General features: G+C 39.5%; 1 protein-coding gene across 5 annotated transcripts in view; it reads left to right on the plus strand.

Moving 5' to 3' along the window:
* Window positions 1-6,416: 6,416 nt before the first annotated feature.
* The window catches only part of LOC131240674 (uncharacterized), a 63,125-nt gene continuing 50,289 nt past the window's right edge, over window positions 6,417-19,252 (plus strand). The window contains exons 1-4 of one of the 5 annotated variants that reach the window (XM_058239061.1): window positions 6,421-6,630; window positions 6,851-7,538; window positions 12,789-12,989; window positions 15,627-15,710. In XM_058239061.1, the coding sequence (XP_058095044.1) occupies window positions 7,209-7,538; window positions 12,789-12,989; window positions 15,627-15,710 (615 nt within the window). In that variant the 5' untranslated portion in view covers window positions 6,421-6,630; window positions 6,851-7,208. Of the gene's footprint in view, window positions 7,539-12,788; window positions 13,030-15,626; window positions 15,711-19,252 lie in introns of those variants that run through there. The other 4 variants (XM_058239062.1, XM_058239060.1, XM_058239063.1 and 1 more) reach the window with 4 other exon arrangements.

Consider the following 19,252-nt stretch of genomic DNA (forward strand, 5'->3'; position numbering starts at 1 on the left):
ATAATCATGCGTGTCAGTCAGGACTGAAGGAGCTAGGACCGCTCTTACGAATACTATGGTGGAATGGGATGATGCTGTCCGCATGCACGCCGCCAGCGCGTGGCCTACGTACCTCCAACTAAACCGTCCAAGTAGTGGGCTCACGTTGGAAGCGGATTGCCTGGTGTACCTCACATCAGCTGTATAGCTGCTGTATTGACGTCAGCAAGTTCTTTGGGTCCCATCATTATATATGTATTATATCCAAACCGTCAATTAATTTGGTGAGCTCGTCTTAAGGCTATATACTAAAAATAAGACAGATCTAGCTATCAAGTGGACCACACAGAAAATAGCAGTGGGGCATTGAACATCTACCACTGAAACCCTTTTTGGGGTAACAGAAGCTTTGGATCAATATGCAATTTGTTTTTCATCTTCATTCAGGTCTTTGTGACTGTGACCTCATGAACAGATGGGATGGAAAATAAACGTTATGGTCAGCCCTACGAATTGTTTAACGGTGAAAATTATTCTCTTCTGCTATTTATTGTGTGGTCCAGATGATCTTTGGATATGATTCATTTTTTGGACAATGCTTTAAAATGATCTCTAAAAATAAATGAACGGTGTAGATATGATAAATACATCACTGTGGGGCCATGTACATTTGACCTCCTTTGAACCGTTCCTACAACTCGGAGCTCGAGGAGCGTCCGTGCTCGTCTTCGCACAACACGTACCAACCAGCCAATCCGCTTCCGCCCACGTTTGCGTGGTGGCCGAATATGAGGATGCGAATTTCGTGCGAAAGCCTTTCGCATGAAGTTCCTGCACAAGGATTCTGGATGGGGCCCATTGTGATGTCTGTTAGAAATCCAACCCGTCCATCCGTTTTTTGAACTCATTTTAGGACTTGAGACCGAAAATTATTAGGATCCAAAACTCAAGTGGACCATACCAGGTGAAACAGTGGGGAAAGGAATTCCTACCATTGAAACCTTCCCAGGATCCACCTTGATGTTTATATTCCATCCAAACCGTTTATAAGGTCATTTTCACTGAGATGAAGTGAAAAAGCAAAGAAATTAAATCAATACAAAACTTTTGTAGCCATTTAAATGTTTCAACGGTGGTCACTAAATCCCCACTATTTCCTCTTGTGTGGCTCACGTGATTTTTTAATCATCCTCATTTTTGGTCGCATATCCTGAAATGAACTCGAAAAACGGATGAATGGAGTGGCTTTCTCACAAACATCGTAGTGGGCCCCACACAGAATCTTGCGCAGGAACTTCCTGCGAAAGGCTTTCGCAGGAAATTCGCGTCCGCTGAATATATACTGAAATGATTGTTTAACTGTCTGATCGATGGACATCTAAAACCCATAGTTAACTCGGAATTCAGTAAGAAAATGTCCATTGATCAGAGGCATCGATGTTATGATCGGTCTGAATTTGAAATTTTCCAATCCACAGTGGTTTTCACTATTTTGATGGTTTGGATTTAGGTGCTTGTGTGACATATGCACATGGATGAGTCCATGTGGTTGCTCTTAAGTTACGAGAGTGACGACTCCTTTCTGAGCTGAATGCGAAAGTATTGAATGTGATGGTTGACAGATTCCACGTGGCGCATGTCTTATAAACGGCTAGTGAACATCTTATAAACGGTCGAAAAACCGGTATACAGAGGCATTGGGAGCGGATTAGGTGAGAGCCCGGTCTCTTCCAAGAGGGCACGGCCCTTAGTAGGTGTACACGAGCCTGAGCTGAGCTTTACCTAGCTCGTGCTCGAGTCGGACAGCTTGAGTATCAGCTCGCGCTTGGCTTGGCTTGGCTTTTGAAGTTGGAACAACAGCTCTTGCTCAGTTCAGCCAGCAACTCGGTCTAGTTTGAGTTGAGTTTTTAAGTCGAGTTCGGATATGTTCCGTTACTTAGATGGATGCTACTCGCTGGAAAAAATGGAGAGAGTAGAGGAGAGAACTCACTTTGGGAGAGAAGATCATCTGGACAGACGCTGGAAAAAAGAATTTCGCCGGGCAGTGGAGAACGACGAGAGTATTGGGCGAACAAACGGCCGATTTAGACAAAAGGGAGGGAGACATGGATTAGGGTCAAGCGATTTGGGCGAAAGGGAGGGAGAAATGGGTTGGGATTGCTGGGTTGGGCGAAATGAGTAGCGTCGGGTGAATGAGAGTTTTTTTTTTTTTTTTTTTAACCCTTATATATTCACTTAAAACTTAATCCGAGTCGAGTCTTAGCCGAGTCAAGTCGAGTTGAGCTCAATACCGAGTTGAGCTAGGTCCAATTCGAACTCGACTTGAAATGTTCCGAGCTCCTAAAAAATGGCTCGACTCGGTTCGAATAGAGTTTCGATCCAAGTCGAGTCGAGCTTTTTTGAGCCGAGTCGAGCAAGTTACCAAGCTAACTCTGCTTGTGTACAACTCTAGCCCTTACCGTGGGACTCACCTACGTGTAGGTATCCTATATCCACCCTATCTATTCCTTTTTTTAAAAAAAGATTATTTTAGTACATTATCCCAAAAATAAAGCAGATCCAGTAATTTAGTAGACCATACTATATGAAACAGTGGTGATTGAATGGTCTACAATTAAAAATATTCTTAGAGTGCACCTTAGTATTCCTGTAGTGTTTATTTGTCATCTAATCTATTAACAAGGTTATGTAAGCACGAATGAAAGGAAAAACAACAAAAATGAGGTTGGTTCAAAACTTCTGTCATTCATTTACATTCAATCACCATTTTTTCCTACGGCGTACTCCATTGTATAATTGAATCTGCATTATTTTTTGGATAATAACTTAAAATGATATGGAAAAATGGATAAATTTGGTAGATAGAAAATAGATATATTAAGGTGGGCTCCATAGCAAGGGCCACACCGTCTTGGGTGAGTGCGGCATTCACAAATTACCACCTCGGATGAATTTGTGGGACCCATGTAACTTGGGTGTTGTATGTGGATGCCGATTTTTTGCAAAAGCATTGCGCAGGAAATTCCTGTGCTTGTAAACCTAGGTAGGGCCCACCATGATGTTTGTGAGAAATCCACTCTAACCATCCGTTTTGTGAGCTCATCTTAGAGTATGATGCCAAAAATGAGTCGGATCCAATACTCAAGTATGTCAAAAAAGTGATGATTGAACATCCACAGTTGAAATATTTGCAGGGCCATAGATGTTTTAAATCAGGCTAATATTTGTGTTTTCAATTCATCTCGGTAGGAATGACGTTATGAACGATATGGATGGCATGTAAACATCACTGCCTCGCTCAATTTTATGTTTGCCTCGCTCAATTTCTTTCGAGGCTCATTGAATTTCACGTTTGCCTAGCTCAATTTACTTTGAGGCTTATTGAAAAAAATATTAGCTTCGCCTAATTTCCTTTTAGGATCGTTCAATTTCATGTTAACCCTGCTCAATTTCCTTTGAGGATCGTTCAATTTCATATTAGCCTCGCTCAATTTCCCTTGAGGCTCATTGTATTCAATTTCATGTCAGGCACGTCCAATTTCATTCGAAGATCGTTCAATTTTATTTTAGGCTTGTTCAATTTCATGTTAAGCTCGTTCAAGTTCTCGTTAGGCTTCCTCAACTATTTGTAGTTGTATGTACTTTTTACTACAAAAGAAATGACTACGAATTAAATCCGTAGTGTAGAGGTAATGGTTACAAATCTAGAGAATGGATGGCTACGCTGCGTAGTAGCTACGGTTATAATCCGTAGCTATATCTCTTCAGCTACGGCCTTTAACCCTCTTTCTGGTAGTGGACGCCTGGACGGTGCCATATCCACGGTGTCACCGTGGACAAGATAGAGATCCCCGGTCGGACCGTAAATATCATGGTGCCACCCTGAATGCAAAGGTATTTTCGTTGCAAATAGTCTGTACATAATAGTTTAGTTTTGAAGCATGGGTTTCCCAATGGAATAACTCACATGCAACATTCAGATTCCACTGTTATATTCTGGCCAAACGAGTGATGGTCCGTACAATAACACACGCATACAAAACTTCTACATGGCATATGTTTACATCAAATTAAGCCGTCCAAAGAACCATGGATGAATCATAAAAATATCACACTAAATATGGATCGTTGGACACCTGATGGATGGCTAAACCAAAACATTCAACGGTCTTAATTTGATGAATAAATGTACATAGGTCTAAGTCCGAATGACACAATGAATCTTGTCTCTCTATGCTAACTATACACTGCGTCAAACTATTTGAACGGTTTGGATTTAGTTATTTGAATACCATGTGTGCACTGGCTGACTGCATGCGTGTTACTGTCGTTCTCTGCCAGCATATTCCAAAACTCCTTTTTGTAAATAACAGTGACGGATCATAGGAACCGCATCATTGCGCGGTCTACACGGGTTTTCGGTTCTGACAAGTGGGACCCACTGTACCGTACAATTTGTCTGCTATTCGATGGATAATTCCCACAAAATCTTCCAGATTGGCCGGGCGATTCCAGCAATTAGGACTTTTTTCAGATGTAGTTTGTTTCTCTTTTCGACCGTCAATATTCAGCCCATAACATACAATGAGATTCTTGAGGAATGGTCCATCCACGGTGGGACGTAACATACCAATGGGCTGGATTACCGAAATATGGGCCAAACTTTCTAGATTAACTCTTGTGTATTTGATTGGATTAAGGCAATGATGCTCCTCGGAATTAAAGGGACTTGGATCTTCTCGTAACATATGCCATGCATCGTATTATTCCTCATGGGATGTACTTATGTACCGTTGTGAGACAAGTACGCATTTTTTCTATCAAAAATATTTATTTTTTATATGAGAACTTTTAGGTACCGCTGTTGAGCAAGTGGAGCATGACACACTCTACTTGGCCCAGCCACTAGTTGAGACCATTTTGAACTTGGATCAGCTCAATTTTTTAGCTTGGCTGACTAGCTCAGCTTACTTCGGTCAACAACTCAAGCCATTTTGAGAAGAATTCAGGCCGTGCGACATTTTCTCAAATATATGGAGTATACCTTTAATTTATCACTGTATGCGTAATAGTAGCAATAATTTACAATTATTTTATCAAACAAACAGTAGGCACCATCAGAATTAAAATACATCAGTAGTTTTGTCATATGATGTTTTTTTTTTATTTGTTTAAGTGATTTATTTTATATCCATACCTTTCTCACCAACAACTAATCCTGCGAAGAATTAATGCACTTAAAACAATATCTTGTTAAGTCATTTCATCAAACACTTGGTGAGCAACATCAATATCAAAATAATTGAATTACCAAACTTGTTTAATATGAGTTCAATTTAAGTTGAAGTTCAATCCAAGTTAACTCAAGTTTAGACACGCTCGAACTTACCTCGAACTCAAGTTCAAACCATGTTGAATTGAGCGAGTTAACCGAGCTAACTCAGTTCATATGCAGCTCTGCCGATATCAGTTTGCCTTGATGTGCCACCTACCTGTAACATCTGAAACATGTGATCCCTACCATGGATCCTGGAGCGGAAATTTCAATAATCCATTCATAAGGTGGGCCATGCACACATTGAGTCAGACCATCGGCTTTCCAATGCTTTTAGACCTAACAAGTAATGGACCAATTGGGATTCACCACCTTTTGGTCTTTATTATGCGGTCGCGCCGCTTGGATGTTGTACAGAAGCGACACGTTGGAGGGTAAGAAATCTTTGTGCCGGGAAATTCTCAGACAACGTTGCATCACTTTCATAACGAGAACAACGACCGGAGTTATTCGCTACTCTGGCAGAGTATGAAGCTTGCTACACAGGAACTCAGAAATTGAATGCGTGCTGCACTTGAGCATAAAATTAAAAACAAGGTTGTGGGTCTCAGAGTCTCTAAATGACAGTCCCAAAACCGGATTGATTGAACAATTCCCTTCCGTGATTAAAAATTGACGATAGGATACTTTCATCTTAACCGTCCAATGATGTCCACAAATTCGATAGTCTTATAATAAAATAATTGTAGGTTTTGGTTCACGAAGCGTATCACTGGGACCCATAACTTTGACATTTTAACTGGACTCACTTGTATAATATTTTTAACTAATTTCTGTAGTGAGTGTATCATCCATAACACTCTGCCAGAGTACCGAAGTTCGTTTCTAGGAAAAAAAAAGGGATGTCTTCCATGTAACAAGCAGCGCTTGTAAAGGGCGGGGGGATCTGATGGCATTCGGTGCCACGGATGGCTTCTTAGATATGATCTCAACCGTTCATATTCTTATTACTACCATCCTGGGGCCATCTTTTTGAATCTTCAGAGCAATTAAAAACTACTTTTGAATGTTCCATATCCATCTCCATGCACAATCATCTCTTCAACAAAGATTCCGTAGAAGGGTCCGTTAGCATAGAATTCGGAACATGAACCGTTCAGATCATGAATCGCTGCTGGAAAACCCATCTCTATTGCGATACTGTGATACGAGAGAGACCCCCCCCCCCACGTGACCGCTCTTCCCAGATTGCCCTCGTATCTGGTTATTTTTGCCCCCCTCCTTTTTAATCTCCTCCTAAAATCGCTGTCATTGCTCCAAACACCATGAATATTCCTTTAAAGGAGAAACGATAAAAAAGGAACCCTTTTCCAGAGGTATTTCACGAGCGATTCTCTTCCATTTGCAAATGCAATTCATCGAAATCTCAATCCAATAAAATTACTATCCTCACCTTCCAAATGATTGTTTCCTTTTTTCATTTTTTTTTTTCCCGATTTCTCCTTTCTTTTCCCCCACTTTTATATCTTTGCTGCGAATTCTCTGGAATATGGAAAGGAAATTAGGGTTTTGATATTGTTTGGTTGTGTTCATTAGAAGGATTGGGTGACTCGTTGCGTATCTCGTTTCGTTTTGTAATTCTCCTCCGGCTTCATGGAAATTATTCTACAATGAGGCCATTGGTTTTGCCCTGCTGCATTTCGGAGAGACGTTCTTTTAAATTTGGATGATCTTTTGCGGTTTTGATTTGGAATTCGGGATAGCGGCATGACCTGGTTATTACAAAGATTATGATACGATGTGTGATTAAAGACATTGTATCCTCCGACCTCGTAATTGAGATGCATTTGTTGTTATCATAAAGACATTGTTCTGTTTTGAAGGAATTCGGTTTTTGCATTCGCAATATGCTCTGGAGATGCGATAGTATGTCGAGCGCTGGGAAATGATGTGAATGACATCAGGGACGATGAAAGAAGCAGAGACAAATGATGATGCGGCGTCTTTGCATTCTACTTCAGTTTCACAACAGGCTTCAGAGGAGTCTGTTGGAACGGCTAGTGGAGTGGGCCCAAGAGCTTTGCCAAGGCCTTCGAATGTTTCATCGACAGGGCAAGGGCAGGGGCATCGGCGCAGTAATAGCTTTCAGTGCTGGATGCATCAGATGCAGAAGGCTTGGAACTGGGTGCCCAGTACTAAGGAACCGAGTGTGAGGTTGGCTTTCAATCCAGAGGTCTTAGTGAATCAAAAGCGCCAGTGGTATCAGCTTCATTCACGCACGATGGTGTGTTTCTCTTAGCTCCTCAGATATGAATTTCTCTTTTTTTCTTTAGTGGCTCCTTATTGGGCAATGATGTATCAGTTCAGTTGTTTGATTATTAATATCGGAAGGTCTCTTTTGTTCTTTGCAAGAGCAGCTTGATACTTCAGATGCTTGAATTGAACTTTGTTAATGTGATTGTTAAGCGATGTAATTATTATGTTCTTGTGATATTTGATATCTTTATAGGCAGTTATTTACTCTATTTGACTTTTGAAGTCTCACCCCCATTTTTTATTTATATTTTTGTAATTTTGATTGTGTCTCGTTCTCACAGATATTAAGGGGCTGTTTGTTGCATTTGGGGAAAATCTACTCTGATATATAATAATGGCTGACAAGTGGTAATGATTACAGCCATGTCATAACATTTATCTGATCTTTATTTAGCTTGCAGCAATGTATTTTTCCCTGATGATATTATCCTGCTTAAAGACAACCGAAATGGCTGAGGTGGCTGTATTGATGGCCATTGCCAGATATTATTTTATGCCAGATTCTCTTTCCCTTCAAGGACCAGGTAGCCCCTAATCATCGTTTGTTCTATCAAAGAATAATGTGTGGGGCTGTTACTGTGTATATAAATGGCACTGTGAAATTTTGTATGTGACTCAAATTTCTGCTCCATATCCTCATAAAATTGTCTTTGCACTTGAAAATTTTGATAGAAAGTTATGTTATTAGCATCAAAGATGGTTATTTACCTCGGGGCAGGTTTGGATATGAGGAAAACCATGGAAATCAAGGGAAATGGTAAATGTTTTCCATTGACATGACCTTTTGTGTTATTTTTGGACAGAAAGAAAATGACGGACTCCGCCAAGCAATCATTTGCCTTTCCCATAGTTAGGATTCTCAAGCACAAGATACGAGGTGACTATTGTAAAAGGAATACGAGATTTCCACCTGCTATCCAAACATGATTGCTAAAAATGGAATACATGTTTGCATAGTGCCTTGGCAATAATCATTGCATATTATTGGGATTTCCAATGCCACGTCAAGGATTCCTCCAATACAAACATGCATTTAATGTAATTGGATTCATCTTAGATGGTTGTTCATCCAAGTTGCCTTCGCCTTTATTTACTATTGGCTGTGTATATTATTCTTTATGAGCAAGTTTGTCAAGAAAAGGTGTGAAGCTACCAATGCAGAAGAACAGGTTGTTTGAGGCAAGAACATGAATATGTAAAGACGGGAGTGAAAATCTTTGAGGCAGCAGATCGGATCTGCGCTTGTGATTAGTTTTTGGGGATGGGGAGTGGGGTTAGGATATGGGGTTATGGGTTTTTGTAGGATAGGCTTAGGTCAGGTTTGGGCACGAGCAGTGTTCAAAGTATCGGTATTGTTACAAGTTTCACTGGCCGGGGATACGAAAACAATATTGATATTGCCGATAATATCGCTGATAACCAGAAATGTGGGAAAACATGGGGAAAACAGTAGAATTCCTAACTATGTAAATACACATATTTTCATAGTTAGGAATAAAAAGTTTGCAAAAAGAATGTATAAACAATAAGTTTCTATTTAATGGGTCTTAAAAGCATGTGTAGTTGTTGCAAGAAATAGTCTAACCATCCAATCATCCATCCCATCTAACCACCCAATCATCCAATCTAACCTTCCATCCAAACATCCATCGATATTGCAAAATATCGGCAACTCATGATATTTTGCCAAAAAGTCATCAACAACTGGAAAGGCAACAAAAGATTGTGGTCTTGATATCGCTCATGTTGTGATAACAATAATATTGAGATATTATCAATATTAGCAACGATAAATTGAAAACCGCATGCAACAATGTGCTCATAAAAAAATGAAATAGATTTTTTTTTTTTCAATAAATAAACTTTTTGTGATATCTCTACGTTGGCGATATTATTGTAATATTTCCAATACAGTTGTGATGCAAGCGTCACCTAGAATTTATGTAGTCGAAAATATTGACGATATCGATACATTGGCAATATATGCGACACCTAGAATTTACACCATTGAAAATATTGGTGATATTGATATGTTGGCGATTCTTAGCAACACATTGTTGATGCTTGGAATTTCTAATATTACAGGTGTTATCGGTATCTCCAAGCTGGAGATAATGATAATATCAAAGATAATTCAAACAATGGGCATGAGATGAGAGTTTGACAATTTGGATTTGGTTTTGGATTTATCAATTTATGCAAGAGAGGCTTTGGGTTGTGGAGTGAATTTTGTGCAAGAGGATTTTCTTTGCAGAATTAATGACCTTACACGAGCTTAAGGTTTAAAAGAAAATAAGTAACTACTACTGTTCTTTCGTTGGAAGCTTTGTAGAGTGACTGAAATATGAAGTATTTCCTTTCATAAGCTCCTCTACATGCAAGGATTCTTAGGGTTTACTATTAATACCCATGAAATAGAGTTGGCTTATATATCCTCCCTAACCTTCACACCTTCACATGTTAAAGGTAATGTAAAAGAATAAAATAAATAATATAATTTAGTGCTCTAACATTTGTTTTGTAGTGTACGATGTGGTTCTTTAGTATCTTCTTAGTCTGGCTTAGTGAACATGTCCATGACAAGGCTGAGCCATTGAATCATGAAGTCAAATGGTGCAAAGTCACAGCCTAAGTCTCAACTCGAGTCTGGGTTTTCAAACCTTGATCCTCAAGTAGACTCTTGTTTGTTGATATGTAACAAGAAATTTCTAAGACTTCATTACATGACAGGTGGTGCTTCAAGAGTTCAAATTTAGGTAATCAGAAAATGGTTTCTTTTGCAAGGAATTCCAATTTGTGGCTGCTATATTTCATCTAATGATTCTGTTATCTGTGACTTCTCCAAATTCTTATATGAATTCTTTTGGTTCCCCCCAAGGTGGCGGCTTTTCCATGGCTAGTGGGAAGAAATAGTGTTGACTATTGATAATTGCAAAAACGTGCAATGGCTGCTTTATGTGCATGAGGGATTCAGAGTCAGTGCGAGGTGGCTTGGTCAGTATGGGATAAATTCTTAGCAATTTTTAGCATGCATTGGGTTATGCCAGGATCCATCAATTCTCTCTCTCTCTCTCTCTCTCTCTCTCTCTCTCTCTCTCTTTTCTTTTTTCTTTTTTCTTTTTCTTTTTTTTTTGGGGGGGGGGCGGGGGGGGAGGGGGAGATAGTAGGATATTTCAGGACATCCATGTGTCATTGGTGGAGGTCTTTAAGAGGGCCATGTTTCTTGTGAAAGAGTGGGTTTTTTGTATTTTCACCTCTAGTGATAGGGAGTGTCTAGAATAGGCTGGGTTTTTGTTGCAAGTTGTCGGCTGTTGGCATTCTTTAATAGAAGTTGTGTTATCTTAAAAAATAATAAAAATAAAAGTCCAAGTATTTAAAATTTGAACTTTAACCTCACAGTCATGAGAGATGTACGGGCTCGATCTCAAGTTTCTGCATGATTATAGTTATTATGTCCAAGTATTTTTTAGAGCAACTGGATGGAGGGCATGGATTTAATGAGTGATCTCGCCTTCACTTATGTTTCTTGCGTTTCTTTCTAACGTTTCATGGAGTTGATTTGTTTTTGGCAGACAACCATGTCAGTCATATTTTCAACATCGTTGGTCAGCAAGTTGGCAAATTTTGGTGTTACTTGTAATAGCTTCATGAAAGGGACTGTATACCAAATGTGTAGCTTTCTCCCTCTTTGAGGTGTTTGTTTCTCTAGGTGTTTGTTTCTCTTTTCATTCTATATTATTACTTCATCAAAATATATTTTAATTAGTGTTCTTAGTTGCCCTTGTTTAAGACTGCTATGAAGTCTCATGACATAATTTCACCACTGTTGAGGACCACTGTGAATCTCATTGCATCAAAATTTTTTCATACTATATATAGGGAAATGGTACTATGAGGTCGACCTCATGGAAGCTTCCCATGAGGTCGAGCTGTGTGGGCCCCACTGTAATGTGGATCAAACATCCACACTGTGCATTTGATGGGTCCCCTCTAAGTTATGGGATATCCCAAAAATCAGCCGTATCCAGAGCTCAAGTGGGCCATACCATCTGAAATTACGTGAAATCATGCCTAAAAATCTAAATGCTCTTGGTACAGCCCACTTGAGTTCTGGATAAAGCTGAAACTTGGTGTGACCCCTCATCCAAGTGGGAGACACACAATGGATGGGCTGGATGTGTGAACTACATCTCAGCAGGCCCTATATACAAACAGCAAGGTTTTAATGGGCAAGCATCCACTCCTCAACTGTTATCTGTGGTGTGGCCCACCTAAGTCATGGATTGGCCTGATTTTTAGGCCCATGGTCCACCACAGAAGGGTGAATCTGACTGATGGGGTGGATGTCTGATCCGCACCACAGTGGGGCCCACACAGCTCGACCTCATAGTACCTTTTCCTATATATATATATATAGGGAAAAGGTTCTATACGGTCGAGCTCATGGGAACTCCCCACGAGGTTGAGCTGTGTGGGCCCCACCATGATGTATGTCGAACATCTACCCCATCAGTTAGATGCACCATTCCATAGTGGGTCTAGGGCTTAAAAATCAAGTCAATCCGTGACTTGTGTGGTACCGCAGACAAACGTTGAGAGGGGTTACCCTCCATTAAAACGTTCATAATCATTTTTTGGGCCCACCGAGATGTGGTTCACAAATCCCGCCCATCCATTATGTGTGTCGCACTTGGATGAGGGGTCAGACCAAGTTTCAGACGCATCCAAATTTCAGGTGGGCCCCACCAAGTGCTTTTATATGTTTTAGGCACGTCTTCACATGATTTTAGATGGTATGGCCCACCGGAGTTCTGTATACGGCTGATTTTTGGGATATCTCATAATTTAAAGGGGACCCATCAAATGCACGGTGTTGATGTTCGACATACATCATGGTGGGGCCCACACAGCTCGACCATACAGAACCTTTTCCATATATATATATATATCTTGTCTTTCTATGGTGCATAAATCTTGTAATGTTCATATCAGCACTTACATTGATTTCTCACAGGTCTTTTTACTTGTTCTTTTTAAGGCATAATGTTGATTCCAAATCATGATCTGTTACGTTGCAATGGAAGAAGTAATGTTGAAAAATGTTCATGGGTTTCATATGGTTCATTTGACAGGCGCATGTTCAGATGGTTAAACTTGAAAAATTTTCAAGCTTCTTTTGTATTATGCGAGTAACTTGGATGAGGCTGATTTTTTGTAGGACCGTAAGCAACAGATGGAGCCCACCTCGTTATTTGAACAGTTTTTTATTGTGGGCCTTCATTCAGATGCTAATGTTGAGGCTATTGAAGAAGGGTTTGCCAAAAGGAAGACATGGGAGTTAGAGATGGAGAAATCCAACATCTTGGACCTGAGAAAGCTCCAGTATCGTGGGCCTCCACCTCCTACATTGGAACCTCAGGTCGACTGCATTGATTAAACGAAATACAATCCTGATATAGGTTGAAGTTTGCTGTTTCAATAACTCATTCAGCTTTCATCTTTCGGATTTACTTCACAAGTTTTGCGATGCTCTTGCAATTTGATATGTGAATATACCAATGCTTTCATGAATTGATAACATTTGCAGAGTTCCTAAATCGATCTGTTTCTTTGTGTTCTTTAGCCGTTTTGGTCTCTTTCCAATAAAGTTGTCATCTTTCAAAAAGAAGAAGAAGAAGAAGAAGAAGGCAGTACACTTTGCAATTTTCTCAGGCCTATGCATTGAACAGAATGCCCTTTGTGCTCAATTCATCCCCTTTGAGTATTAAGGCACTTCCTGTTCATATCTGCTTTAATGGTCTTTCTCCATCTGCTCAATGGGGATTTTAGTTTCTGTACTTTATAAGAAAGTGAATCTGGTGATGGCAATTTGTGTCCTATTTCAAATGGTGCATAAACTAGAAACTTCTCTGGCTTCAATTGATAAGAGGTCCAACCATTGTGATGGCATATTATCATGTCTTCTGTAATTAGCTAACTTTAATGGATTTTGGCACTCAATGCTCAAAATTTAGCTCGTATGAAAGATTTATAAGTTTCCTCTCAAGAATTTTCTTGTGACCATATGCCTTTATGCTCCCAAAGTTCTATGAATCATTATCGTGATATGTATTGCACCATTGGGATATGGAAATGTGGGTTGATATCGTTGCCAATATCACAGATACCGGGGAATGTATCGCTATCTAATGTTAGGAAAATGGTGGAATTTTTCAGTGAAACTTTAGGAGATGTTAAAAGACACATGATTACACACTTAGGACTCAAAATATATAAAAAAAGTTACATATAAATAGGTTTCCATTGCATAGGGCCCAAACTATGCATTGTTGGACACACATATTTAATTAATAAATATGATTTTAATTCACTAATTTTGAGAAATAATGCATAATTCAGTACATAATGCACTAGTTTAGAACACCCTTAGGAAAGGGAAAATGGTTTTTATTTTTTATTTTATTTTTATTTTTTTGATGTTTTGAAATTACAAACACCCCTGCAAAGAGACCAACCGCCGCAAAAATTTTGAAAAATGTTTTTTCTTTTAGTTTTTGTTGTTTTAATTTATGAAGTTTCAAAGATACTAATGTTAATATCATCGATATTATTGATAAAATGATACAATGTATTTATTTCAAAGGGCTTTCTCCAATATCTTATCGATAATATCAATGATATCTTGCAAATTTTATTTTCATATGTATTGCTCATTGATTGTAATCAACCTATCTAATAGACTATTAGATAGCAGCTGATTGTGATCGACCTATGTATTTGTCTATTATGTTGTGCTTGTGGGAGTTTTATGCTCTCACTGTCGGTCCCCAGCGCGGATAAAGGAGGGTTGTGGTTGGCAGCCGGCGTCAAACTCATGCCAAACTTCCAACATGAATCCAAAGAAGCCCTTGATAATGGAATGTTGGTACAGGATTCATGTAGCTGACCCCAATTTGTGGGGAAGACTTAGATGGTGATTATGTATATGTATTGTTGAGATGCGATACAGGTATATTGGCCAATATTATCAATAATATCAGAGATATTTTGAACTGTCCTATCCTACTTTGTGCTTTCTTTAGTTGATTCTGAAATGGCCAATGTCATTACCATCACCATGAATTTTGGCATCAGTTGTCATTTTCTTTTACTTTGTTGTCATAAGCTCCACTTTGCTACCAAAGAGGCTGTATCTTCTGGTTTTTTAATGCTGGCTGGTGATGGGGCAAACAAAGATGGAACTGAATATGCAAGGATAGGATAGTTGTACTTGTACCAAATTTGAAGATCAAATCCTACCTAAGGTGCTTCAACTTAGGATTCTTATTCAATTTATAGCTAAGAAAGGGAAAATAGAAGAAAAAGTTGGATAGATACATGGAATCACACCACAATAAACCCTAAGGAGTCCCACCAAAGGGAATCTAGAAGAATCACTCTCCTAGGTTTCAAATCCCATCAAAGGAAATAAAGTAAAGGCTTTATTATGTCAAAACACATATGGGCCATAAGTAAAGATTTATATAGCCATAATACAATCCCAATTAAGACAAGCTCTTATTTAAACTTAGAGAAGCCAATACTTGAATCTTGTTGGCCCATCAATAAACTATTCTAAAACTATCTCCAACTTGCAATAAAAATATAAAAGATCAAACCTCAATTAAAGTAAAAAAATAATACTCTTTATGTACCCACAATGTGGACCCCTATATAGAACCATACGGTTTGTATATTGAGTTCACTATATGTAAAATCCTGTAAGACTTTTGATTGGTCCCATGGGTCCAACATTCCAATTAGATCATATATACACGGGCCATCCAATTGGATTTCTGGGCCCCGTTGTCCAATAGATGGGATTTTGGACCTTAAACCCTAATTGGCAGCTAGCAGTTGGGGTCCAGTGTTGGACTCTAGTTGATGATCCAACAGTCCTGCATCAGATGGTTTGCCTTGGTTGCGATTGGTTATTTGTGAATTTGTGTTTTGACTTTCATTTATTAGCCATTGTCGTTGCGGCAACTGATTCATCTTTATTATTTTTTCACTACAGATTCTTTTCAAGTATCCTCCTAGGAAGAGGATCGCCATGCGGGTGAAAGATCTACCTGCCTTTTGTTTCCCTGGAGGGGTGAAGGTCTGGTGCAATTGGTTCCTATTACCTCATGGTTTAGTATATAACTTCTTTTGAGTTATGTTATTGAAGGGATTATTCATCAGATGAAAAAAAATGTAGGGGTTTGACTAAAAAAGAATTGCTTGATTTAAAATCTGGCATAATCTTTACAATGAAGAGTATAATTGTTAATAGGTTGCAATTTCATATCTACGAAGTGTTTGCTTCACCACTGTTTCTTCGCCTTTCTTTTAATCTGCTTCATCTTACTAATATGGTTCTTTTCATTCAATTTACTGTTTTATGTTATGCCTCTTTCAATGCGAAATGATAGGCTCTAGGGTTATGAAAGGAGAATAAGATTGTACTCTCGTACCTTGGAGGCTAGAGAAGAAACATATAATTCTGGATGTTGTGTATGTTTCTCTGGTTGTAGAGGGATTACCAAAAGAGTGGTCAGTGACCGACATCAGGAGGGTTTTCAGAAGTTTGGAAAAGTCTTGGATGTGGCATTCAATAAGACTAGAGGGTTCACATTTTTAGATTCTCATTGACCAAGCAAGCCAACATCGCCAGTGCATATGGATGGTAGGTGCATTAGCAGTAGGCAAATTGTGGTCCAATATGGTGCATCCGAACCAACCTTCCACCAAGCGTAAGAATAGAGATTGAGGTAAAGATTTTAATGTCTTGGATAGTGGATAATCGCTATGTCCAGCATGGGCGATTGTTGAATGAAGCTCTCTTTCGGCCATCGCTGTGTGGGATCATAATATGCTCAGACCAACTAAAGCTCAATCTGGTTCTCATGTTGAAGCCATTGTGGAGGCGAAATTGTCAAAGGGACTTGCCAATTTTTGTTTTAGAGACTACAATGGGAAGAAGACTTGGGGAGTTGGGAGCTAGGGTTGGTGGATATACTCTTTAGTTAAAGGGTGTTGCTAGGGTTGTCAATGGGTACCTGAACCCACGGGCACAAGGTGTACCGGTCTCAATTTTAACAGGCCCATCCCATTTCTTGGATCTGTTTAGAAATCGGGTAGGGTTTGGGCCGACCATTTTGGACACTGTTAAAAAACATGTCCGGTCTAGATTTATCATTTTGGACCTAATTAAGAGCGTGTTTGGTTTTCTAATTTCTCGTGTAATGCAAAATAAATGAGCCATCATTATCATTTCACGGTATTTGTTTAACAAGAATTACGGTTCATAAATCGAGAGTCAAACATACCTGTAAAAGATAGGTAAAGGAAATTGTACTCATTACAATTTTACATTATAAAACTATTAATTTTATAGTAATGTCTAGGTAAAACAAACAATGGTAGCAAAGCCATCGTTGCAGTCAAATGTAGGTGATGTCACCATGTAATTATAAGGGCAAGTAATCATTACCCATTTCCAGCCATTTACCGTTGTAATTGGAAAAACAAACATGCCCTAAAATTAGTTGGGTGGTCTGGGTGTATCTAGTTCATTTTAAGTGTAATATAATTTAAATTTTAAATATATAACAATTATTCTAGCAATGGAATGTGGTTTGCCAAGCCACAAAACCTCTCAAGTGTCAATTTGGCATACATTTTTGCTATCTAATTCATTCATTCAAGTGTCTCTCGACCATGTGAATCCCTTATCTGGCATGGGCCCGACCCAAACCCGATTTAAGACCTAGGTCCAAATCAAGGTATTCTATAACTGCAACGCCCTGAAAATCAGGGGTCGAGCATAGACTCAACCCACGAGTTCCAACGCATCACTTATGCAACATAGATAATGATGATTAAATGTTGTCTGTGTTAGTGCATTAATCATGAGTGGGATTATACCAAAACAGTAATTCATACTCCAGATCAATTCATATAATGCAAGCGGAAGACTGGAAAATGTATATAGACGTGTATGAGCCAAGAGGATCACGATCGGTCTCCAGAGTATGAATACATCACTGAGTCATCATATACATGTAATAGTTTAAAATAGTTCAACTACAATAATAAATCCTGTAGCCCCGTCGATCCGGATGGCCTAAGCGAAACCACCGGCGAATTGCATATATGAGAACTTATCCTGATCGTCATAGTAATCGGGCTCCGCCTCCTGAGTCGCATCGTCATCTGCAACTAAGACGGAGTCTGGTGGGTGTTTAGAACACCGTCCCAGAACGTGGGAGTGAGTGATCAACTCAGTGGAACAATAGAGCAAAGGTTAACATGTTATCAATTCAATCAAGCAGTAATGATAAAGCAGACATATCAGACATTCCTAGATACTCTTATTAATGCAAGGATGAAATGTAAGCATGATGCATGCCCTCGCCTACACTCCCTTGTGTGACACCATTTTATGGTCGCGGCATGCTTTCTTTCCTCTGTGCTCTTCAACCCGGGGCACATGCAGTGCGATGAAATGAGTGTGATTACCGAGTTATTATTAGTCCCTTTCATACAGCAGGATTGGGAAGCTAAGGTACCTCCCTTATATCAATTCCCAAACAATGATCCATTCTAGGGTCGTCAGTCTTAGTAAATCTCATACGATGATACGGTTCTAGGTCGCTGCAAAGGGCTCATCACCTTATCAGTGCAGGCTTAGTGTACTCTTGTTGCTACGTAAGGGCTCGTTGCCTCTACGCAGTCTTAGTGTACGCTCGAGGTCACTACAAAGGGCTCGTCACTTTATCAGTGTAGGCCGACAGCTCGAATACAGTGTCCCATACCACCGTATTTGGCTCACGAGTCTGGGTTGCTCACTGGTCACTACGGGGAGGCTCGTCACCCCAGCGTAGGCCGACAGCTCCACCACGGTGTCCCATACCACCATGCCCGGCTCATGAGTCTTAGCGGATCGAGGTACCAAGGTTTAAAAGGGTTTTCACTGGTGAGTTTGGTACCTTAGATCCAAGCAGTAGTGTCCATACATGGTGAACATACATTGGGTCAATCGGGTTACTTGACGAGCTCGATTAGTACGAGCGCACGTTGAGTTGATCGACATGAAGTGCGTAAGCACTCTGTGTGGCCTAACCACTGCCGACATCCCAAGTACGGCTCGGATTTATCGATCACGTCCTATGTGGCGGAGCAACTTCAGCCACTTATTCAAAGCCTGTTACCGATTGCCTGGACTATTCCGTAGTTCTAAACGTATTCAATTATAACAGATAATCATACAAGCTAATCAGAACAGTAATGGATCAACAATTCCCATCATATAAGCATATGAGCATTTGATGGATTTCAACTTAAACATGAATTCACACATATGCAGTCCCTAAGTAAAACAGACAAAGAATGTAAGTTACATGGAGGAAATCATACACATCGTTAAGATAGTTGAGAATCTCTTCTCAACGCCCATATAACATATAATTTATTACACGCTTGTTCATTCAGACATTTCTACAAACACTTAGATTACACATTCCAACATACATGACGTATGTTGGTGATAACACGTCTTAGGGCAAATCCTTTCGCCAAGGAGTTGTTACACATAACTAGCACAAACACACGACAATGAATCATGGCAAACACACGTTCAAATTTCGTACGTATACAACA

The sequence above is a fragment of the Magnolia sinica genome, chromosome 3, assembly GCF_029962835.1.
Source record: "Magnolia sinica isolate HGM2019 chromosome 3, MsV1, whole genome shotgun sequence".
NCBI lineage: Eukaryota > Viridiplantae > Streptophyta > Magnoliopsida > Magnoliales > Magnoliaceae > Magnolia > Magnolia sinica.